Source organism: Salvelinus fontinalis, chromosome 10 (genome assembly GCF_029448725.1).
Source record: "Salvelinus fontinalis isolate EN_2023a chromosome 10, ASM2944872v1, whole genome shotgun sequence".
Classification (NCBI taxonomy): Eukaryota; Metazoa; Chordata; class Actinopteri; order Salmoniformes; family Salmonidae; genus Salvelinus; species Salvelinus fontinalis.
Window position 1 is genome coordinate 14,164,058 of NC_074674.1, and position 19,037 is coordinate 14,183,094.

Consider the following 19,037-nt stretch of genomic DNA (forward strand, 5'->3'; position numbering starts at 1 on the left):
TCTATAAAAATGTTTGGATATGCGTCAGTTTATGACTTTTACGTAAATAAAATACGGAACAGTAGATGAACATTTAATTTTGGATCAAGGTAGCTAACAGCTAGCTGACAGCAAGGTGTCGGTTAGAGATGGCGTGCAGGAGCTTGCAGGGATTTATAGTCTTGCATGATGTCTACTTTGATGCGAATTAGCATTTTATAATATGAAAGTAAATAGAGACTAAATATCCTGATAAATGTCACCTTATCGGAGAGAAATGTATAGTTATCACAATGCCACACCAAGGCAAGCCTACAGCAAACACAAATTGTAAGTGTTTCTAAAATCCCCTACGGGAAAAATGAATGGTGAAAAAACGATTGGAACCATTTCCGTGTTTGACCGCTGAGTTTTATGGGTATTATGCCAACATCACTGTGGCATTCTATTTGACAGGCACTTATCTCATCCCACCTCAACGTCCAAAGCTAATTTGTTATAATTCAATTGTGTGACCAGCGCAGACTTATTTGAGTGTCTGAGCTAGTGAGCTAGTTAGCAGACAGAGTGAGTGGCTGTCATTGCCTGACCTGGCTGACTGGTCTCACTGTAATGAGCTCCTGGGCTGTAAATAATTGTATTAACAGGATTAGAGAGTAGCCGGGTAATAAGGAGAAGACATTTACTGGTGGATCTGACCTCTGGCCTTAGAACACTGCTGAGCAAAGATGTTGCCGTACCAAGAGCCAAGATCTGCTCACACAGCAGCAGGAAGATCTCCAACTACCCAACTACAGGCAGACTTCCAGACCTTTGAAGTGGAAATCTTGTAATCTTGTACAGTACCGCTAAATGATGGACAGAGGATAGCAGTGTACCATGCAGTGCAGATAGGGGATTAGCTACTGGAGATAAGTCAACAGCAGATCACCAATAAAAATAAATATTTTTTTACTATTTTCTACATTATAGAATAATAGTGAAGACTTAAAAACTATGAAATAACACGTATGGAATCATGTAGTAACCAAAAAAGTGTTAAACAAATTCAAATATATATATTGTTTTAGGTTCTTCAAGGTAGCCACCCTTTGCCATAATGACAGTTTTGCAGACTCTTGGCATTCTCTCATCCAGAGACACACAGAACCTAAAAATATAAATATATATATTTGGATTTGTTTAACACTTTTTTGGTTACTACATGATTCCATATGTGTTATTGCATAGTTTTGATGTCTTCACTATTGTAAAAATTAAGAAAAACCCTGGAATGAGTAGCTGTGTCCAATGTACAGTTGAAGTCGGAAGTTTACATACACTTAGGTTGGAGTCATTAAAACTCGTTTTTCAATCACTTCACAAATTTCTTGTTAACAAACTATACTTTTGGCAAGTCTGTTAGGACATCTACTTTGTGCATGACACAAACCATTTTTTCAACAATTGTTTACAGACAGATTATTTCACTTATAATTCACTGTATCACAATTCCAGTGGATTAGAAGTTTACATACACTAAGTTGACTGTGCCTTTAAACAGCTTGGACAGTTCCAGAAAATGATGTCATGGCTTTAGAAGCTTTTGATAGGCTAATTGACATCATTTGAGTCAATTGGAGGTGTACCTGTGGATGTATTTCAAGGCCTACCTTCAAACTCAGTGCCTCTTTGCTTGACATCATGGGAAAATCAAAAGAAATCAGCCAAAACCTCAGAATGGAAATTGCTACCAAGGATGAACCAGACTTGTGGAAGTCTACAATTTTAAACGCCTGATGGTACCACGTTCATCTGTACAAACAATAGTACGTAAGTATGAACACCATGGGACCACGAAGCCATCATACCGCTCAGGAAGGAGACGCGTTCTGTCTCCTAGAGATGAACGTACTTTGGTGCGAAAAGTGCAAATCAATCCCAGAAAAACAGCAAAGGACCTTGTGAAGATGCTGGAGGAAACGGGTACAAAAGTATCTATATCCACAGTAAAACGAGTCCTATATTGACATAACCTGAAAGACCACTCAGCAAGGAAGAAGCCACTGCTCCAAAACCGCCATAAAAAAAGCCAAACTACGGTTTGCAACTGCACATGGACAAAAATCATACATTTTGGAGAAATGTCCTCTGGTCTGATGAAACAAAAATACAACTGTTTGGCCATAATGACCATCATTATGTTTGGAGGAAAAAGGAGGATGCTTGCAAGCTGAAGAACACCATCCCAACCGTGAAGCACAGGGGTGGCAGCATCATGTTGTGGGGGTGCTTTGCTGCAGGAGGGACTGGTGCACTTCACAATATAGATGGCATCATGAGGGAGGAAAATTATGTGGATATATTGAAGCAACATCTCAAGACATCAGTCAGGAAGTTAAAGCTTGGTCGCAAATGGGTCTTCCAAATGGACAATGACCCCAAGCATACTTCCAAAGTTGAGGCAAAATGGCTTAAGGACAACAAAGTCAAGGTATTGGAGTGGCCATCACAAAAGCCTGACCTCAATCCCATACAAAAGGTGTGGGCAGAACTGAAAAAGCGTGTGCGAGCAAGGAGGTCTAGAAACCTGACTCAGTTACACCAGCTCTGTCAGGAGGAATGGGCCAAAATTCACCCAACTTATTGTGGGAAGGTTGTGGAAGGATACCCGAAACGTTTGACCCAAGTTAAACAATTTGAAGGCAATGTTACCAAATACTAATTGAATGTATGTAAACTTCTGACCCACTGGGAATGTGATGAAAGAAATAAAGCTGAAATAAATCAATCTCTACTATTATTCTGACATTTCACATTCTTAAAATAAAGTGGTGATCCTTACTGACCTAAGACAATTTTTACTAGGATTAAATTTGGAAAAAACTGAGTTTAAATGTATTTGGCTAAGGTGGATGTAAACACTGTATGTGTTGACAGAGGTTGTGGATGGGGCCGCCAGACATATTTTTGGGATGGTGTGAGGTGGTGGGGTGAGGTTATTCAAAAAGGGGGAAAATGTAGTTTTTTTAAATGAATTGTGCTGCCTTTGTGACCCAATTAAAAACAATTGTTCACAGAAAATGCATTATACCTTTAAGTAAAGTGTTACGACAAACTGATCAGGAATTAGGGGTGTGGTGACACATTGCTGACGATCCATTGATATAAATATGATCTATGCATGTAGATGTAACTAAACACACCCACAACAATGAGCCCTGGACAGCCACTCCCCTGACAGCCCTCTAAGATCCTTTTGCATCAGTAATGTGGCCTACAAGAAAACACACAGTAATGCGATCTTTTTGTTTCTCCTGTATCTAGACTGCAAACAACACAGATTAGGCCTAGTTTAACCTTTATCTGAATCGTTTTGTTGTTGTGGGGACAAAAGTTACAATGAACCTCAAGATGTACAGTAAATTTAGGGTCGCTCCTAATTGAGTTGGTGAAAAACAAAAAGTACAACAGCTGGTGCATTTGACCTGGCCAACCTCCAAACACAGACCAATTACTGATTGGCATAGTGTAAAACTACAGATCTTATCTTGCTAGAGGCTACAACATGCCCTCTCCGTTGTCATGATCACAAACAGGTGGATGAGTTTTAAAGTTTAGGCACAAACCTTTATTTACAAAACTACACATCATGACAAGAGCTTTGAAAATGAAAGGGTGGGCTATGTCTACATCTCATCTCCACATAAAAGGCATTCCATCAAAAGTTCTAAGCACAGAAAAGTAGTATATCATTTCATAAATTAAATTGGAAAAATAAGCCACACATGACTAACTACACCATAATGATATGTTTGACTATTAAAGTAACTTTGAACTGAAAAAAAATTATTACATAGCGATAAGCTCAGGCAAAATTCTCCGTTTTTTTTGGACATCCTGTCAATTACACTGTATGAATTGAAACTACTTCAAACTTGAAATAGTTTCTATCCTTAGAATGTGTGGTAGGCAACTTTAATTTAATGGTCATCTGGTTGGTTGCTTTTTTGATTGCATAACGTTTTCTCCACCGCACCTACAGACTCTAAATGTAACTGGTACCACCTTTGCATAAGGGAAATATTTAAATAACACGCCTTCCCCTATTTTCCCTTTAAAAAAAGGATGAGCTGAAATCTCGCGAGCTCTATCCCCGTTTGGAACTCACTGCTACCAGTCGGTATCTTAATGCTTATCTGCAGTGTTGGTTGCAAGGAGGATGCAATGGGAGTCTAGGAGGTGTTGCACCAAGGTCAATGCAGCATCCACTCTAAAAAGCACCGAAAACATAACACCGCGGATTTTATTCGCTTTCGTACAAGTGTGCTGAAAGCGAGAGGACCGTGAAGCGTTTTGAAGACGCGTTAGCCAGGGCTGAAAGTTGATGCCTTTTTCTCGCTTTTTTTTGTAGTGTATATAACGTTAGTGAGGCAACTAGCAAGCCATCCTTCTCCATTCGTAGCTCTCCGCATGTCTGTGGACTACCTTTTCTCAATTCGGATGCACCGCGTTTCTGTTGGAGCGAATATCCAGACGGTCTTCCACCAGCTGGGTGGTATCAGGAGTGTTCGCTGACTAACTTGATGTCGGAAAGAACTTGGGTTTAGCAGCAGTGTAGCTTTGCTATTGTACACGAGTTGTGCTGGACATTTAGCTAGCTAGGTTTGTCTCTGCAAGCTCTTCCATCAGTAATATTTGCAATGTCAGCGCCATCCTCCACGCCTCCCACTCAGGAAGAGAACCAGGCGCCAGAAAATGAGGGACTGACCGTGGATACAGGTTTGAAGCCCGCCGGCCCGACACCCAGCCCGAGTCGGTTCCAGGTGGACCTAGTGGCTGAAGCAGCCAGCGCCGCTGATAAAACGCCCAGCTCGGATTCCACGCTCGCATCTGGCGACAAAGCCAACCCCGAAGGTTCGGCGCCAGCGGCGGGTGGTGAGGCAAAAGGCCGGTTCCGAGTGGTGAACTTTATGGATCCCAGTGGAGCGAGCCCACCAGAAGTAGTGCCCGCTGAAGGTTTCCAGAATGGAGACACCGTAATGAGCGAGGGCAGCCTGCATTCTTCGACAGGAGGCCAGCATCACTACCACTACGACACCCATACAAACACCTATTACCTGAGGACTTTTGGCCACAACACCATCGATGCTGTGCCTAACATTGATTTCTACCGGCAAAGTGCTGCTCCGCTGGGGGACAAGCTGATAAGACCCACCCTTTCGGAGCTGCACGACGAACTTGACAAGGTAAGCAACCGCGAATTTATGTTTTTGAAACGGATGCTAGAGCAATAGCGCGTGCTTGGACAGATGCCACGTTCAAAACAACTGGGAACTGCGAAATTTTTGACTTCCGTGCGTTCATGACAACTGAGGGAAAAAGGAGCTCTGACTGGGGAAATGTGTTTGAATGGTCAAACAACTCGGAATTCCGCGGCGGGAAACCTGGGCCTCTTTCCAGAGCTAAGACTTTCCGATCTGAAGATCACCGACGTCATGATTCGATCTCGTTTTTTTTCTTCCGATTTCCCAGTTGTCTTGAAAGCAACTTTCTTTTTGCTAGCCAGCTTTCTGTATTTAGTTGTAATTTTGACATTGTCAATCCTATATTGTTTCGTGGCTCATTTTGCTGTCTCTATTGCTCATTTTATTGCGCTTGTTTAAAATGATGGCTAAATTGGCAACATTGGTGAGACGTCAATGTGTGAAAAGGAGTTTCGCGCATTCTTCGATAGAAACTCATGTGAATAGGATACACGTATTCGTGGAACTTGAATAGTGTGGTAACATTTGGATTAGAGGTCGACTGATTATGATTTTTCAACTCCGATAACGATTATTGGAGGACTAAAAAAAGCCGCTACCGATTAATCAGCCAATTCTTATTTATATATTTGAAATAATGACAATTACAACAATACTGAATGAACAATGAATACTTATTTTAACGTAATACAAAAATAAAATCTATTTAGTCTCAAATAAATAATGAAACATGTTCAATTTGGTTTAAATAATGCAAAAACAATGTTTGAGAAGAAAGTAAAAGTGCAGTATGTGCCATGTAAAAATGCTACGTTTGAGTTCCTTGCGCAGAACATGAGAACATATGAAAGCTGATGGTTCAATATTCCCCATTATTAAGAAGTATTAGGTTGTGGTTATTATAGGAATTATGACACGTCAACTATTTCTCTCTGTACCATTTTGTATTTCATATACCTTTGACTATTGGATGTTCTTATAGGCATTTTAGTATTGCCAGCCTAATCTCGGGAGTTGATTAGGCTTGAGGTCATAAATAGCACTTCAAGCATTGCAGTAAAGTGTTGTTTGAATGAATGCTTACGAGCCTGCTGCTGCCTACCACCGCTCAGTCAGGCTGCTCTATCAAATCATAGACTTAATTATAATATAATAAACACACAGAAATACGAGTTTACTCTGGGCACGCTTTTCATCCGAACGTGAACATGCTGCCCCCTATCCCAAACAGGGAAATATGGTCAAAACCAGAAACCGGAGAAATGACACAATTTCCCTAGTTAATATTGCCCGCTAACATTAATTTATTGTAACTACATATGCAGCTTTAAAAATATATATACTTGTGTATTGATTTTAAGAAAGGCATTGATGTTTATGGTTAGGTACATTTGTGCAACGATTGTGCTTTTTTCGCTAATGCGCTTTTGTTAAATCATCACCCGTTTGGGGAAGTTGAAGTAGGCTGTGATTTGATGATAAATGAACAGGCACCGCATTGATTATAAGCAACGCAGGACAAGCTAGTTAACCTAGTAATATCAACCATGTGTAGTTTGGTTGTTTTTTTATAGGATAAGTTTAATGCTAGCTAGCAACTTACCTTGGCTCATTGAAGCCACAAGGTCCTTTTGATGCTGCACTCGCGTAACAGGTGGTCAGCCTGCCACACAGTCTCCTCGTGGATTGCAATGTAATCGGCCGTAATCCTCGTCCAAAAAGGCTTGATTTTAGCAATTTATATTGCACAGCTGTCATTTTTTGGGGTCCTTAATTTAAATTGGTATGTTTTTATTTATCGCAATTGTCTTTAACCATTTATGGTCTTTAATGCAGGGCCGACAGACAAGTTCCTTACTTTTCCCCCTTCTCCTGCCCATTCCATTTTTGTGGTAATGCTGCAATTAGTTGGTTGTAATTCTGGGTAGAGCAGACATTAACATATGTCTGTTAGCTGCATGTGTGGCAAAACGCCAACAGTCCTATTTATGATATTATTCACAAAAATTCTTTAAATTATCGAAAAATTAGGGGGTTTTAATCAATTAGTATATTTGACGTTAACCACAATGTTTGTTATATTTTTTGTTCTGTCTTTTCAGGTGGATTAAATTGAAGTTGCAACCAACTTTAAAATGATTGTTTAAAAAAAATAACTATTACCTATTATGTTGTTTTCAAATAACCGAACGTGAGCGGTTGTAATCTGAATAAAGGGAAAACGGCCATTCTTGAAAATGGGGTGAGACATTCTTACTAATTTACTAGAGAACCATTTTGGATTTAAGTATAACATTTGTATGATGATGTCGCTCTTGCTGCTGGTGGTTCTTTGGTCCTCTGGCCCTTCCTTGGACACTTTGTTAACTAACCTCCAGACGAGCTTCAATGCCATACAACTCTCCTCCCGTGGCCTCCAACTGCTCTTTAATGCAAGTAAAACTAAATGCATGCTCTTCAACCGATCGCTGCCTGCACCTGCCTGCCCGTCCAGCATCACTACTCTGGACGGTTCTGACTTAGAATATGTGGACAACTACAAATACCTAGGTGTCTGGTTAGACTGTAAACTCTCATTCCAGACTCACATTAAACATTTCCAATCCAAAATTAAATCTAGAATCGGCTTCCTATTTCGCAACAAAGCCTTCTTCACTCATGCTGCCAAACATACCCTTGTAAAACTGACCATCCTAGCAATCCTCGACTTCGGTGATGTCATTTACAAAATAGCCTCCAACACTCTACTCAACAAATTGGATGCAGTCTATCACATTGCCATCCGTTTTGTCACCAAATCCCCTTATACTACCCACCACTGCGACCTGTACACTCGTTGGCTGGCCCTCGCTTCGTACTCGTCGCCAAACCCACTGGCTCCAGGTCATCTACAAGTCTCTGCTAGGTAAAGCCCCGCCTTATCACAGCTCACTGGTCACCATAGCAGCACCCACCCGTAGCACGCGCTCCAGCAGGTATATCTCACTGGTCACCCCCAAATACAACTGCGACCTGGCCAAGATAAAGCAAAGCAGTGCGACAAAAACAACAGAGTTACACATGGTATAAAAAAACGTACAGTCAATAACACAATCGAAAAGTCAGTATACAGTGTGTGCAAGTGAAGGCAATAAGTAGGCCATAGTGGCGAAGTAATTACAATTTAGTAATTTACACTGGAGTGATATGTGCAGATGAGGATGTGCAAGTAGAAATAGCGTTGAGCAGAAAAAACGAACAAATATGGGGATGAGTTAAGTATTTGGTTGGATGAGCTATTTATAGATGGGCTATGTACAGGTGCAGCGATCGGTAAGCTGCTCTGACATTGACCAAGACAGGTGACTATCATCATGACATGCTGCACACCCACCAGTCTCAATCAGTGAGAGAAGATTTGAAATGGACAAGATGGCGACGTACACATTGTTGGATTACTTTATGGAGCAAAACTAATTTAATGGAGCATTTTCTAAATTCAAAGGAAACCCCTGCAACTAAACATGGACGTTTTGGAGAAAAGGGGTGTTTTTCACGTCTGTACTTGAAGTATCAACAAGCTAAGGTTGGTTGAGAATTCTCTGTGCTACGCCAAACAGTACCTATCTAATAACGCCTATCAGCCAGCTGGAACAGAGTAATGGTCTGACTAGACAGATTTTTAATAGTTACAGGTATCCCTGAAAACATATACAGTTGAAGTCGGAAGTTTACATACTTAGGTTGGAGTCATTAAGATTCGTTTTTCAACCACTCCACAAATGTCTTGTTAACAAACTATAGTTTTGGTAAGTCAGTTTGGACTTCTACTTTGTGTATGACACAATTACTTTTTACAACAATTGTTTACAGACAGACTATTTCACTTATAATTCACTGTATCACAATTCCAGTGAGTCAGAAGTTTACATACACTAAGTTTTAAACAGCTTGGAAAATTCCAGAAAATGATGTCATGGCTTGAAGTTTCTGATAGGCTAATTGATATCATTTGAGTCAATTGGGGGTGTACCCGTGGATGTATTTCAAGGCCCACCTTCACACTCAGTGCCTCTATGCTTGACATCATGGGGAAATCAGCCAAAACCTTAGAAAAAAATTGTAGCCCTCCACAAGTGTAGTTCATCCTTGGGAGCAATTTCCAAAAGTATAAACACCATGGGACCACGCAGCCGTCATACTGCTCAGGAAGGAGACGCGTTTTGTCTCCTACAGATGAATGTACTTTGGTGCGAAAAGTGCAAATCAATCCCAGAACAGCAGCAAAGGACCTTGTGAAGATGCTGGAGGAAATGGGTACAAAAGTATCTATATCCACAGTAAAACGAGTCCTATATCGACAACCTGAGAGGCCGCTCAACAAGGAAGAAGCCACTGCTTCAAAACCGCCATAACAAAGCCAGACTACGGTTTGCAACTGCACATGGGGACAAAGATTGTACTTTTTGGAGAAATGTCCTCTGGTCTGAGGAAACAAAAATAGAACTGTTTGGCCATAATGACCATCGTTATGTTTGGAGGAAAAAGGGGGATGCTTGAGAGGCCGAAGAACACCATCCCAATCGTGAAGCACGGGGGTGGCTACATCATGTGGTGGTGCTTTGCTGCAGGAGGGACTGGTGCATTTCACAAAATAGATGGCATCATGAGGTAGGAAAATTGTGGATATATTGAAGCGACATCTCAAGACATTAGGCAAGAGGTTTTGTCGCAAATGTGTCTTCCAAATGGACAATGACCCCAAGCATACTTCCAGAGGTGTGGCAACACAGCTTAAAGACAACAAAGTCAAGGTATTAGTGGCCATCACAACGCCCTGACCTCAATTCCATAAAAAATGTGTGGGCAGAAGTGAAAAGTGTGTTAGTCAGGTTCGTAGGCCTCCTTGCTATCTTACACCAGCTCTTTCAGGAGGAATGGGCCAAAATTCACCCAACTTATCGTGGGAAGCTTGTGGAAGGATACCCGACACGTTTGACCCAAGTTAAACAATTTAAAGGCAATGCAACCAAATACTAATTGAGTGTATGTACACCTCTGACCCACTGGGAATGTGATGAAAGAAATTAAAAGCTGAAATACATCACTCATTATTCTGACATTTCACATTCTTAAGATAAAGTGGTGATCCTAACTGACCTAAAACAGGCCATTTTTACTAGGATTAAATGTCAGAAATGGTGAAAAACTGAGTTTAAAATGTTTTTGGCTCATGTGTATGTAAACTTCAGACTTCAACTGTATTCACCAGCCCCCTGGTTGACCTATTTCCGAGAAACTTTCCCTGTCTCCCAGTGTGTGTGCAGGTCTCTTGGAGCCAAGAGGATAGAAAGAAAACATCTTTGATCTCGCAGCTCATTTATCTGTTCTGATGTACGCCATCTGATGTACACTACTCATACTTAGTCACTCAAATCATTGTTGCTTTGGTTACGCTATGCTGTAAGTTTTCTATTGGCTTGAAGACATTTTTCTTGGCTTTTGATGTGGTCGGTCAAGACACACCCACTTCCAGCTTTGATGTTAGGCAACTTCTAATATTACTTTCTCAAATAGTTAATCCTGTCGAAAGGTACTCTAAATTATCTGACATTTTGACAATGATTGTTTAAAATGTACATTAATTTAATGTCTAGTAGCCTTTGGGTTTAGCTGAGTACTGAAGCAGTCTTTAACACTTTGTCATGACAAAGCAATCCCAGGCACACTGGCTAGTGTCCACAATGTCAGCCCTTTCATTTGGTCAGCAAATCTATGGAAATCCTTCTCTATTTGAAACACGCCCCTAATAATACCACAAACGTAGCTCTCAATTACAGCGCATTACCGCTAAGCATTGACACCATTCCCCTGGCATGCGCCTGGCATTGAGATGGCATGCCAGCCCTGAGCTCTCCTTATCGTTCTGTTTCAACTTATTGGAAGATGAAAGAAAAACAACGGAAGGCCGCATGCCATGTTGACATTCCAGGGTCTGTTATGTCTCAGACATCATGGTAAGGAGGCGGGGGCCATTCCAGACGGACACACGGGAGGACGCTCAAGTTTAACCGTCTTGGCCTCCATATCTCCAGATGTGATTTTTCCACATTCCATCAATGTCCTCTCAATCCCTACATTTTGGGTAATATTTTTTTCAGTCATGTTCTTGTGGTGTCCGTTCTAACTGCAAGTATGGGTGGAGACTGTTCCCATGTGCTTTTTGGAACTGTACGCCTTACGGCTTGTATGTAGAGTACACAGTTATGATCTTCATAAGACATGTGGAACAGTATATTTAGCATGATGAACTCATAAAGCAACAACCCGTAACATGTTAGCTTTGACTGTGTCCTTTGTGGGAAATTGTGTGCCATGCTCTTGTGACTCAGTATATTCTAGACTACATGAGGAGGTATGGTTAATTCATACCCAGACTGAAAATCTATGCTAGTCAGTTTCCTACTATAGTAGTGCAACCTCCCCTCCTTAGTTTCCACTATTGGTTTATACTGTTCGATCTGCGGTCGTCTCCTTTTCCCAGCTTTGATATGTGTCCCAGCAGCACAACACATTACCATAGACATTTTGACATCCTGTTTTGAATGTATGAACACATCCCTCTTTCCTCCCTTTCTTGAAGTAGGTTAATGACTGATCTACAAGTGAAGGAAGGTGTCCATCCTATACTGCTTTCACCAATCCAACTCTTTCCAGATGTGCATTTACTTCAAAAAAGCGAGGACGCGTTTTCTACTATTCCAAACAGGGCCTTAGTCAGCATATTGTTGAACTTGTCACCATTTTTGTCCTGGCGGCATCTGTTGAACATGTGGTATTTTTGGCCAAATGCCTGCATTTGTACATCGGCAGTTGTCAGTCACCGGACACTGGTAAAATGTACTTTGACGCATTGCTGTGACTAGGCCTGTAAATATAGAAATTTTTCTGCATGTATGCACAGAAGGCTTAAGCCGAAGCTTAGCGTTTTCTGTTTCGTAGACCGTTTTTTAATCGGCATGGCCGATTTCAAGTTTTCATAACTATCGGTAATCGGCCTTTTTGGATGCAGACTATGGCCGGTTTACATTGCAATCCACGAGGAGACTGCATGGCAGGCTGACCACCTGTTACGCGAGTGCAGCATCAAAAGGACCTTGTGGCTTCAATGAGCCAAGGTAAGTTGCTAGCTAGCATTAAACTTATCCTATAAAAAAACAACCAAACTACACATGGTTGATATTACTAGGTTAACTAGCTTGTCCTGCGTTGCTTATAATCAATGCGGTGCCTGTTCATTTATCATTGAATCACAGCCTACTTTGCCAAACGGGTGATGAATTAACAAAAGCGCATTTACGGAAAAAGCACTTACGTTGCACAAATGTACCTAACCATAAACACCAATACACAAAATAAATACACAAGTATATTTTTTTAAACCTGCATATGTAGTTACAATAAATGGATGTTAGCAGGCCATATTAACTAGGGAAATTGTGTCACTTCTCTTGCGCTCTGTGCAAGCAAAGTCAGGGTGTATGCAACAGGTTGGGCCGCCTAGCTCGTTGCGAACTGTGTAAAGACCATAATTAATTTGCCCGATTTTTATTTTATTTTTTATTTTTTAAATATTTTACATAATTATGACAACATTGAAGGTTGTGCAATGTAACAGCAATATTTAGACTTAATGTTGCCAGCCGTTCGATAAAATATGGAACGGTTCTGTATTTCACTGAAAGAATAAATGTTTTGTTTTTGCAATGATAGTTTCCGATTTTGACCATATTAATGACCTAAGGCTCGTATTTCTGTGTTTATTATAATTTAGTCTATGCTTTCATACAGCAGTCGGACTGAGCGATGGCAGGCAGCAGCAGGCTCGTAAGCATTCAAACAGCACTTTACTGCCTTTGCCAGCAGCTCTTGGCAATGCTTGAAGCACAGCGCTGTTTATGACTTCAAGCCTATCAACTCCCGTGATTAGGCTGGCAATACTAAAATGCCTATAAGAACATCCAATAGTCAAAGGTATATGAAATACAAGTGATATAGAGAGTGTCCTATAATAACTACAACCTAAAACGTCTTAACTGGGAATATTGAAGACTCATGTTAAAAGGAACCACCAGCTTTCATATGTTCTGAGCAAGGAACTTAAACGTTAGCTCTTTTACATGGCACATACTGCACTGTTACTTTCTTCTCCAACACTGTTTTTGCATTATTTAAACCAAATTGAACATGTTTATTTGAGACTCAATTGATTTTATTTATGTATTATATTAAGTTAAAATAAGTGTTCATTCAGTATTGTTGTAATTGTCATTATTTGTAAATATATATTTGGTTAATTATTGGAGGGCCAATAAAAGCAGATGCCGATATTTAAATCGTACCATTTTTATATATGTATGTGTATATGTGTGCGTGTATACATTCATACATAAAAATCGGCCGATTTTTAATCGGTATCGGCTTTTTTGCTCTTCCAATCGGTATCGGCATTGAAAAATCGTAATCGGTCGACCTCTATAGACTTTAGAAAATTAAAATAAGCCCAACCCCTCCTATGCTCCTACCCATCGATTGGTATCAAGAGAGTGACACGGTGTCCAGACAGCCAAGGTTTTAATGAAAAGTAGCATCCTATTGGTCCAGTGCGATGTAGTTGGAAGAGCAGCCCTATTGTATGCAGATGGACTATATTAAACTTATTTTACCACCTTAGAATTACTTGTAATTGATAGTCATAGTATAACATAATTGTCCACATGCCTTACGTTCTAGTCAATTAACATCAATGATTCCTGACCCTTTTTGCTCTATTTTATTTATTTTTTCGCTGTGTGCCACAGCGAAGGCTTTCAAATTCAGTCAGTTCGTGCCTGTCGCTTCAAAGTCCAGGTCTCACTACTACCATTTGAAATGTTTTTCCCTTTTATCAGTAGAGCCTGTTAAGGTTTGAAACCGCGAAATGGAAATTCCAGTGTAGCCAATCAATCTGTGCCCGTGGACTTGCACAGAAATCAGTCAACCAATTAGCCATCGTTAGTGTTGCTAAAAGGGGACTTGTCAAGTGATAGACTCCAACGTTACCTGACCATTGCTAGGCACACAGGCTCCGTTCCACACACAAACTGTGACGCAACCAATGGCCGTTGCAGATTCCATTGAAAATGTATAAAAAGGGGCATCATTCAGCATTTGTAATGTGGCACTGCTCGGCTACCACCCATTTTTTTGGTGGGGTAGATTGTAGCCTTTACTGTGTTCTTATTGGGCCTTGAACCCATTACCCAGCAGTAGCAGCAATAACCGCATGCGACTTGTTATATTGAACAGCCAGAGTGGAAACCCTGACAGGGCAGATTTATTCAGTGCCGGACGGCCAAGCGGAAGCGGATTGTGGTGTTATATATTGCCGTCTTCCTATTGCCACTACAGTGCGGGGCTCAAAGTTGACGAGAGCCCAAACAGGCCAGCTGACTTCCAACTATAGTATGAGTCCGTACTGTGTGGCTTCTTGGCCTTAGTAGTGGGGGGACCAGACATGGAGTAGACATGTCTATGTCCCGGTTAGATGTTTTAATGAAATTTGAACACGTGGCCCAGAGAAAAGAACACCGTTGACAGTAAGTAGGCCTTTGGTATTGGCTAACCTTTGTCCATTTTAAAGCCTTTGGATGCAATGACCTTATTGCTCTGATTACAACTTCTTGAGCAAAAATGCTGACGTGATTGTAATTGTTATTGTAACAGAGTGATGGCATGGGCATTTTGCAGACTTCAAGTTGTGTACGAAGTCTGCAAAATGCCCATGCCATCACTCTGTTACAATAACAATTACAATCATGTCAGCATGTGGCTTTTGTTCTCATACATTCTTTGGATGGTGATGCTGTGTGCCGATACTTTTGTGTTCCCTTTGGCTCATGTTAGACGCTGACCAATCCCTTTGGCAGTTAGTAAATGTAGTGTGCAGTCTTGACCCCCTTCCTCTCTCTTTAAGAAGTGGCCAAATTTAATAGAGCGTTGCACTTTGCAACAATTTTGGTCGCATTAGGCTTGGGCAGTATACCAGGGTATTTGGAAATAGTCAAGGGGATGGTTTTTCAATAAATTGTCATATTTGTAGCTACTTTAAGTAAATGCCTGCAGTCAACTTGTGCAATACTTTAGATGGAGCAGATCGCATTCTTCATTTCACCTGTCACATTATTTAACATTATGAAGCTTACCGTAGTTCCCCAGAACAGTTGAGCCAGTCACGTGTTTGTAAAAAGCACAACAGGAGAAAGCGGGAGCATGTGAGTCCAGCTGTGTGTTGACAGGAGTCACGTTTTAAATTGAAAGTCAAGTTTGATTTATTTATTTATTTTTCCCAATAGATGGGCAGCTACAGTTTCCTTTCACAGGAAATCCATTAGTGCAACCCATTCATCAGAAATTGCTTCATTTTCATCAGATGGCAACAGAAGTTCAACGCTATTTGGCTGGCAACCACACAAGTAAATGAGCTTAGCCTTTTCATCTATTTTTTGGCAACAACAATGCACGGCCTTCATGTTTCTAATGTAGATCACAGAAGGGATGTTGCCAGCTACATTTCCTAATGTTTTGCTTAAGGTTAATCTTGCATTTTGCAGATAAAAGTAGGCTGGCTACACCAAGAAAAGTAACCGAGAAAGTAACTACAGATCAGTCAGTATGCTGAAATTACATTAAGCAGCATTTTAGATCTACGTTTATAAACCGCAGAATGATATTTCTTATGCATATTTTTCCCTGCGTATAAAAAATAATTTTGCTCTGTTTAATTTGCTAGTTATCTAAGTAAGTAGTGTTCTCACCATACCAACATTTGAGTAATGATACGATACCAGGCAAAGTATCACGATATCGAGTAGTATTGTGATACCAAGGGGGGAAAATTCAGTGGGCTAGCATCTTGTTCGTCCCGTCGCCCGGACGCTTGTTCACGTTTTCTAAACGTTATGCACTTGTGCTACACTAAAACCTGTCACTGATAGTCACACTTCTACTCAATACAACACATATTGAGTTTAACTTTACACTGTTCACTATATAATAGAATACTGCATCGAATTTGCTCATATTTGCAAAGGCCAACATGGAATGGGAGGAAGGAATATATATGCATAGCTGCATGGCATTGTGCCAGTAAGGGGAAAACACTGCATGAAACCTACTCTTCAGTTAACGCCTTGACACTCTCCCTCTCTCCCACAAACACACACTGCTCCCGACTTAAATGTTAGGCCCCAAACAGAATGTAAGGAGCACCAGAAAGAGATGTTTGATATACACAAAACAAAAATATAAACAACATGTAAAGTGTTGGTTTCATGAGCAAAAAAAAAAATCCCAGGAGTGTTCCATAGGCACAAAAAGCTTGTCTCTCAAATTTTGTGAACAAATTTGTTTACGTCCCTGTTAGTGACAGGTGTGGCATATCAAGAAGCTGATTAAACAGCATGAGCATTACACAGGTGAACCTTGTGCTGGGGACAATAAGGCCACTTTCAAATTTGAAAGTTTTAGGACCTCCCGAGAGGTCTGAGGTGCTAGAGGCATCACACAGACCCGGGTTTGATCCCGGGCGGTTTCACAACCGGCCATGATCAGGAGTCCCATAGGACTGCGCACAAATTGGTCCAGTGTCGTCCGGATTAGGGGATGGTTTGGCCGGGGGGGGGGGGCTTGGATCATCACGCTCTAGCGACTCCTTGTGGCGGGACGGGCGCCTGCAGGCTGACCTCGGTCGTCAGGTGAAAGGTGTTTCCCCTGACACTGATGCAGCTGGCTTTGGGATTAAGTGAGCAGGTGTTAAGATGCGTGGCTTGGCGGGTCATGTTTCGGAGGACGCATGACTTGACCTTCGCCTTCCGAGCCCGTTGGGGAGTTACAGCGATGAAACGATCGAAATTGGGGAGAAAGTGGGTGTAAAAAAGTTACTTTTTTTCTTCACAAAACACAATGCTCCAGATGTTTTTAAGGGGGTGCGCAATTCGCATGCTAACTGCAGGAATGTCCACCAGAGCTGTTGCCAGAGAATGTTATATTCATTTCTCTACCATAAGCTGCCTCCAATGTTGTTTTAGAGATTTTGGCAGGATGTCCACCTGGCCTCACAACCGCAGACCACGTGTAACCATGACAGCCCAGGACATCCACATTCAGCTTTATCACCTGCGGGATCATCTGACGGCCATGTGAAATCCATAGATTAGGGCCTAATGAATTGATTTCAATTGATTTCCTTATGAACTGTAACTCAGTGAAATCTTTGAAATTGTTGCATTTTATATTTTTGTTCAGTATAATTAGACCTAGATGAATCCTACCATGGGCTGTTGTAGTGGCCGTATTACTGCCACACCAGCAGTCATGAGTCATAACCGCAGTAAAATTCCATGTGACTGAGTCACGGGAATCACCTCTTATGCACTCTGGAGATGAGTTGGATGTACCCAACTCCCTGACAATCATCAGGTCGCTAATGGCCTGGTACTCGGGGCTCTCTTGTCCTTCTAAAGGTGGCCACATGCTTCCCAACCGAAAGAGTTTGGTTATGATGACATTTTGTGACATTTTTCAAAATTTGGGAGTTTGGTTAGGGTTTTGTCGGCTGTTTGGGCACTAGTCATTTTTTCTTCCTCCGTGATTGGTCAACTGTAGGGGCGACGTGAGTTTGTGCTTCTTGTCGATTCAGCCTACTACTCAGTGTGGATTCAACATGGCGAACGACAACTTTGAGCATCGATTGACCGAGGCGGTACAAAAGTACCTTTGCCAGTACGATTCTAGCCATGCATTATATAAAGAGCAGCATGTAAATGCCAATTCGTGGAGGGAGATTGCGGAGAAGCTGGGGTCTGACCCAACCACTTGTGAAAAGGCGGGGTAGGGTTTGCAACAAGTTCGTCAAGGAAACTGCGGTTGGAAAGGCTACCCCAGAAATGTAGCTGCTGGCATGAAAAGCATGTAAGACTGAAAGCAACGTGCCGTCTTCACGAAAGGATGGGGTATGTCGTATTTTCTATATTTGTCGACAAAAAGAGTATTTGTCATGTTTTGCTAACAATAGTTAGCCAGCTAGAGCTAGCTACTTGGCTGGCTAGTGTCTAGCTAGCTTAGCATCATACTCGTGCAAGCCAACCAAGTAAACTTGTGATCAAACATTTTGTCATAGAAAGAAAATCATAAGCTTTCCACATTGGTAACACAAGTCAAAGTTTGGTAGCAAGGTCCAGCTAATGTAAATGTTGCGAACGTTTGAGCGGAGTTGAGTAGCTAACGTTAGGCCAGGCATACTCAACTCTGCTCAAATGTTGTAGTCTCGGTTAATGATATTTGATGTTAATTAATGTTTTGGATATATGTACTAAATAGACCTCTACATTTTTTTTTTTTTTTCAAGGCACAATCACCAGTGAATGGAGACAGCACCTGGTTTGGTTCTCTGTGCCACAGTACTGCCTGTTCACCGGCCCCAAGCACTACCTCTGCAGCCAGCCCATCTCCCGCACTGTGTTGCAGTGCAGAATTACAAACGATCTCAATGCAGGACCTGGGAAGCTCGATCTTGGGCCCACCTCCAAGACCTACTCCACTGGCTTGCTCCTCAGCGGCGCCACAGAGTAGCAACAGTAGTAGCAGGGGTTTGAGGAGAAGGGAGACCTACTCCACTGGCTTGCTCCTCAGCGATGCCACAGAGTAGTAGTAGCAGGGGTGTGAGAAGGGACAAAAGAGCTGCAGACTCAGTCCTAGACACATCACTAGTAAAGGCATTGCAAATGTTTGAAG

The 19,037-nt window shown here is 41.5% G+C and overlaps 1 protein-coding gene across 3 annotated transcripts in view; it reads left to right on the forward strand.

The window, feature by feature from the left end:
• The first annotated feature begins 4,106 nt into the window (after positions 1-4,106).
• The window catches only part of LOC129863657 (solute carrier family 12 member 2-like), a 95,328-nt gene continuing 80,397 nt past the window's right edge, over positions 4,107-19,037 (forward strand). For 2 of the 3 annotated variants that reach the window (XM_055935784.1, XM_055935785.1), the window contains exon 1: positions 4,108-5,207. In XM_055935784.1, the coding sequence (XP_055791759.1) occupies positions 4,662-5,207 (546 nt within the window). In that variant the 5' untranslated portion in view covers positions 4,108-4,661. Of the gene's footprint in view, positions 5,208-19,037 lie in introns of all 3 variants that reach the window. The other variant, XM_055935786.1, reaches the window with a different exon arrangement.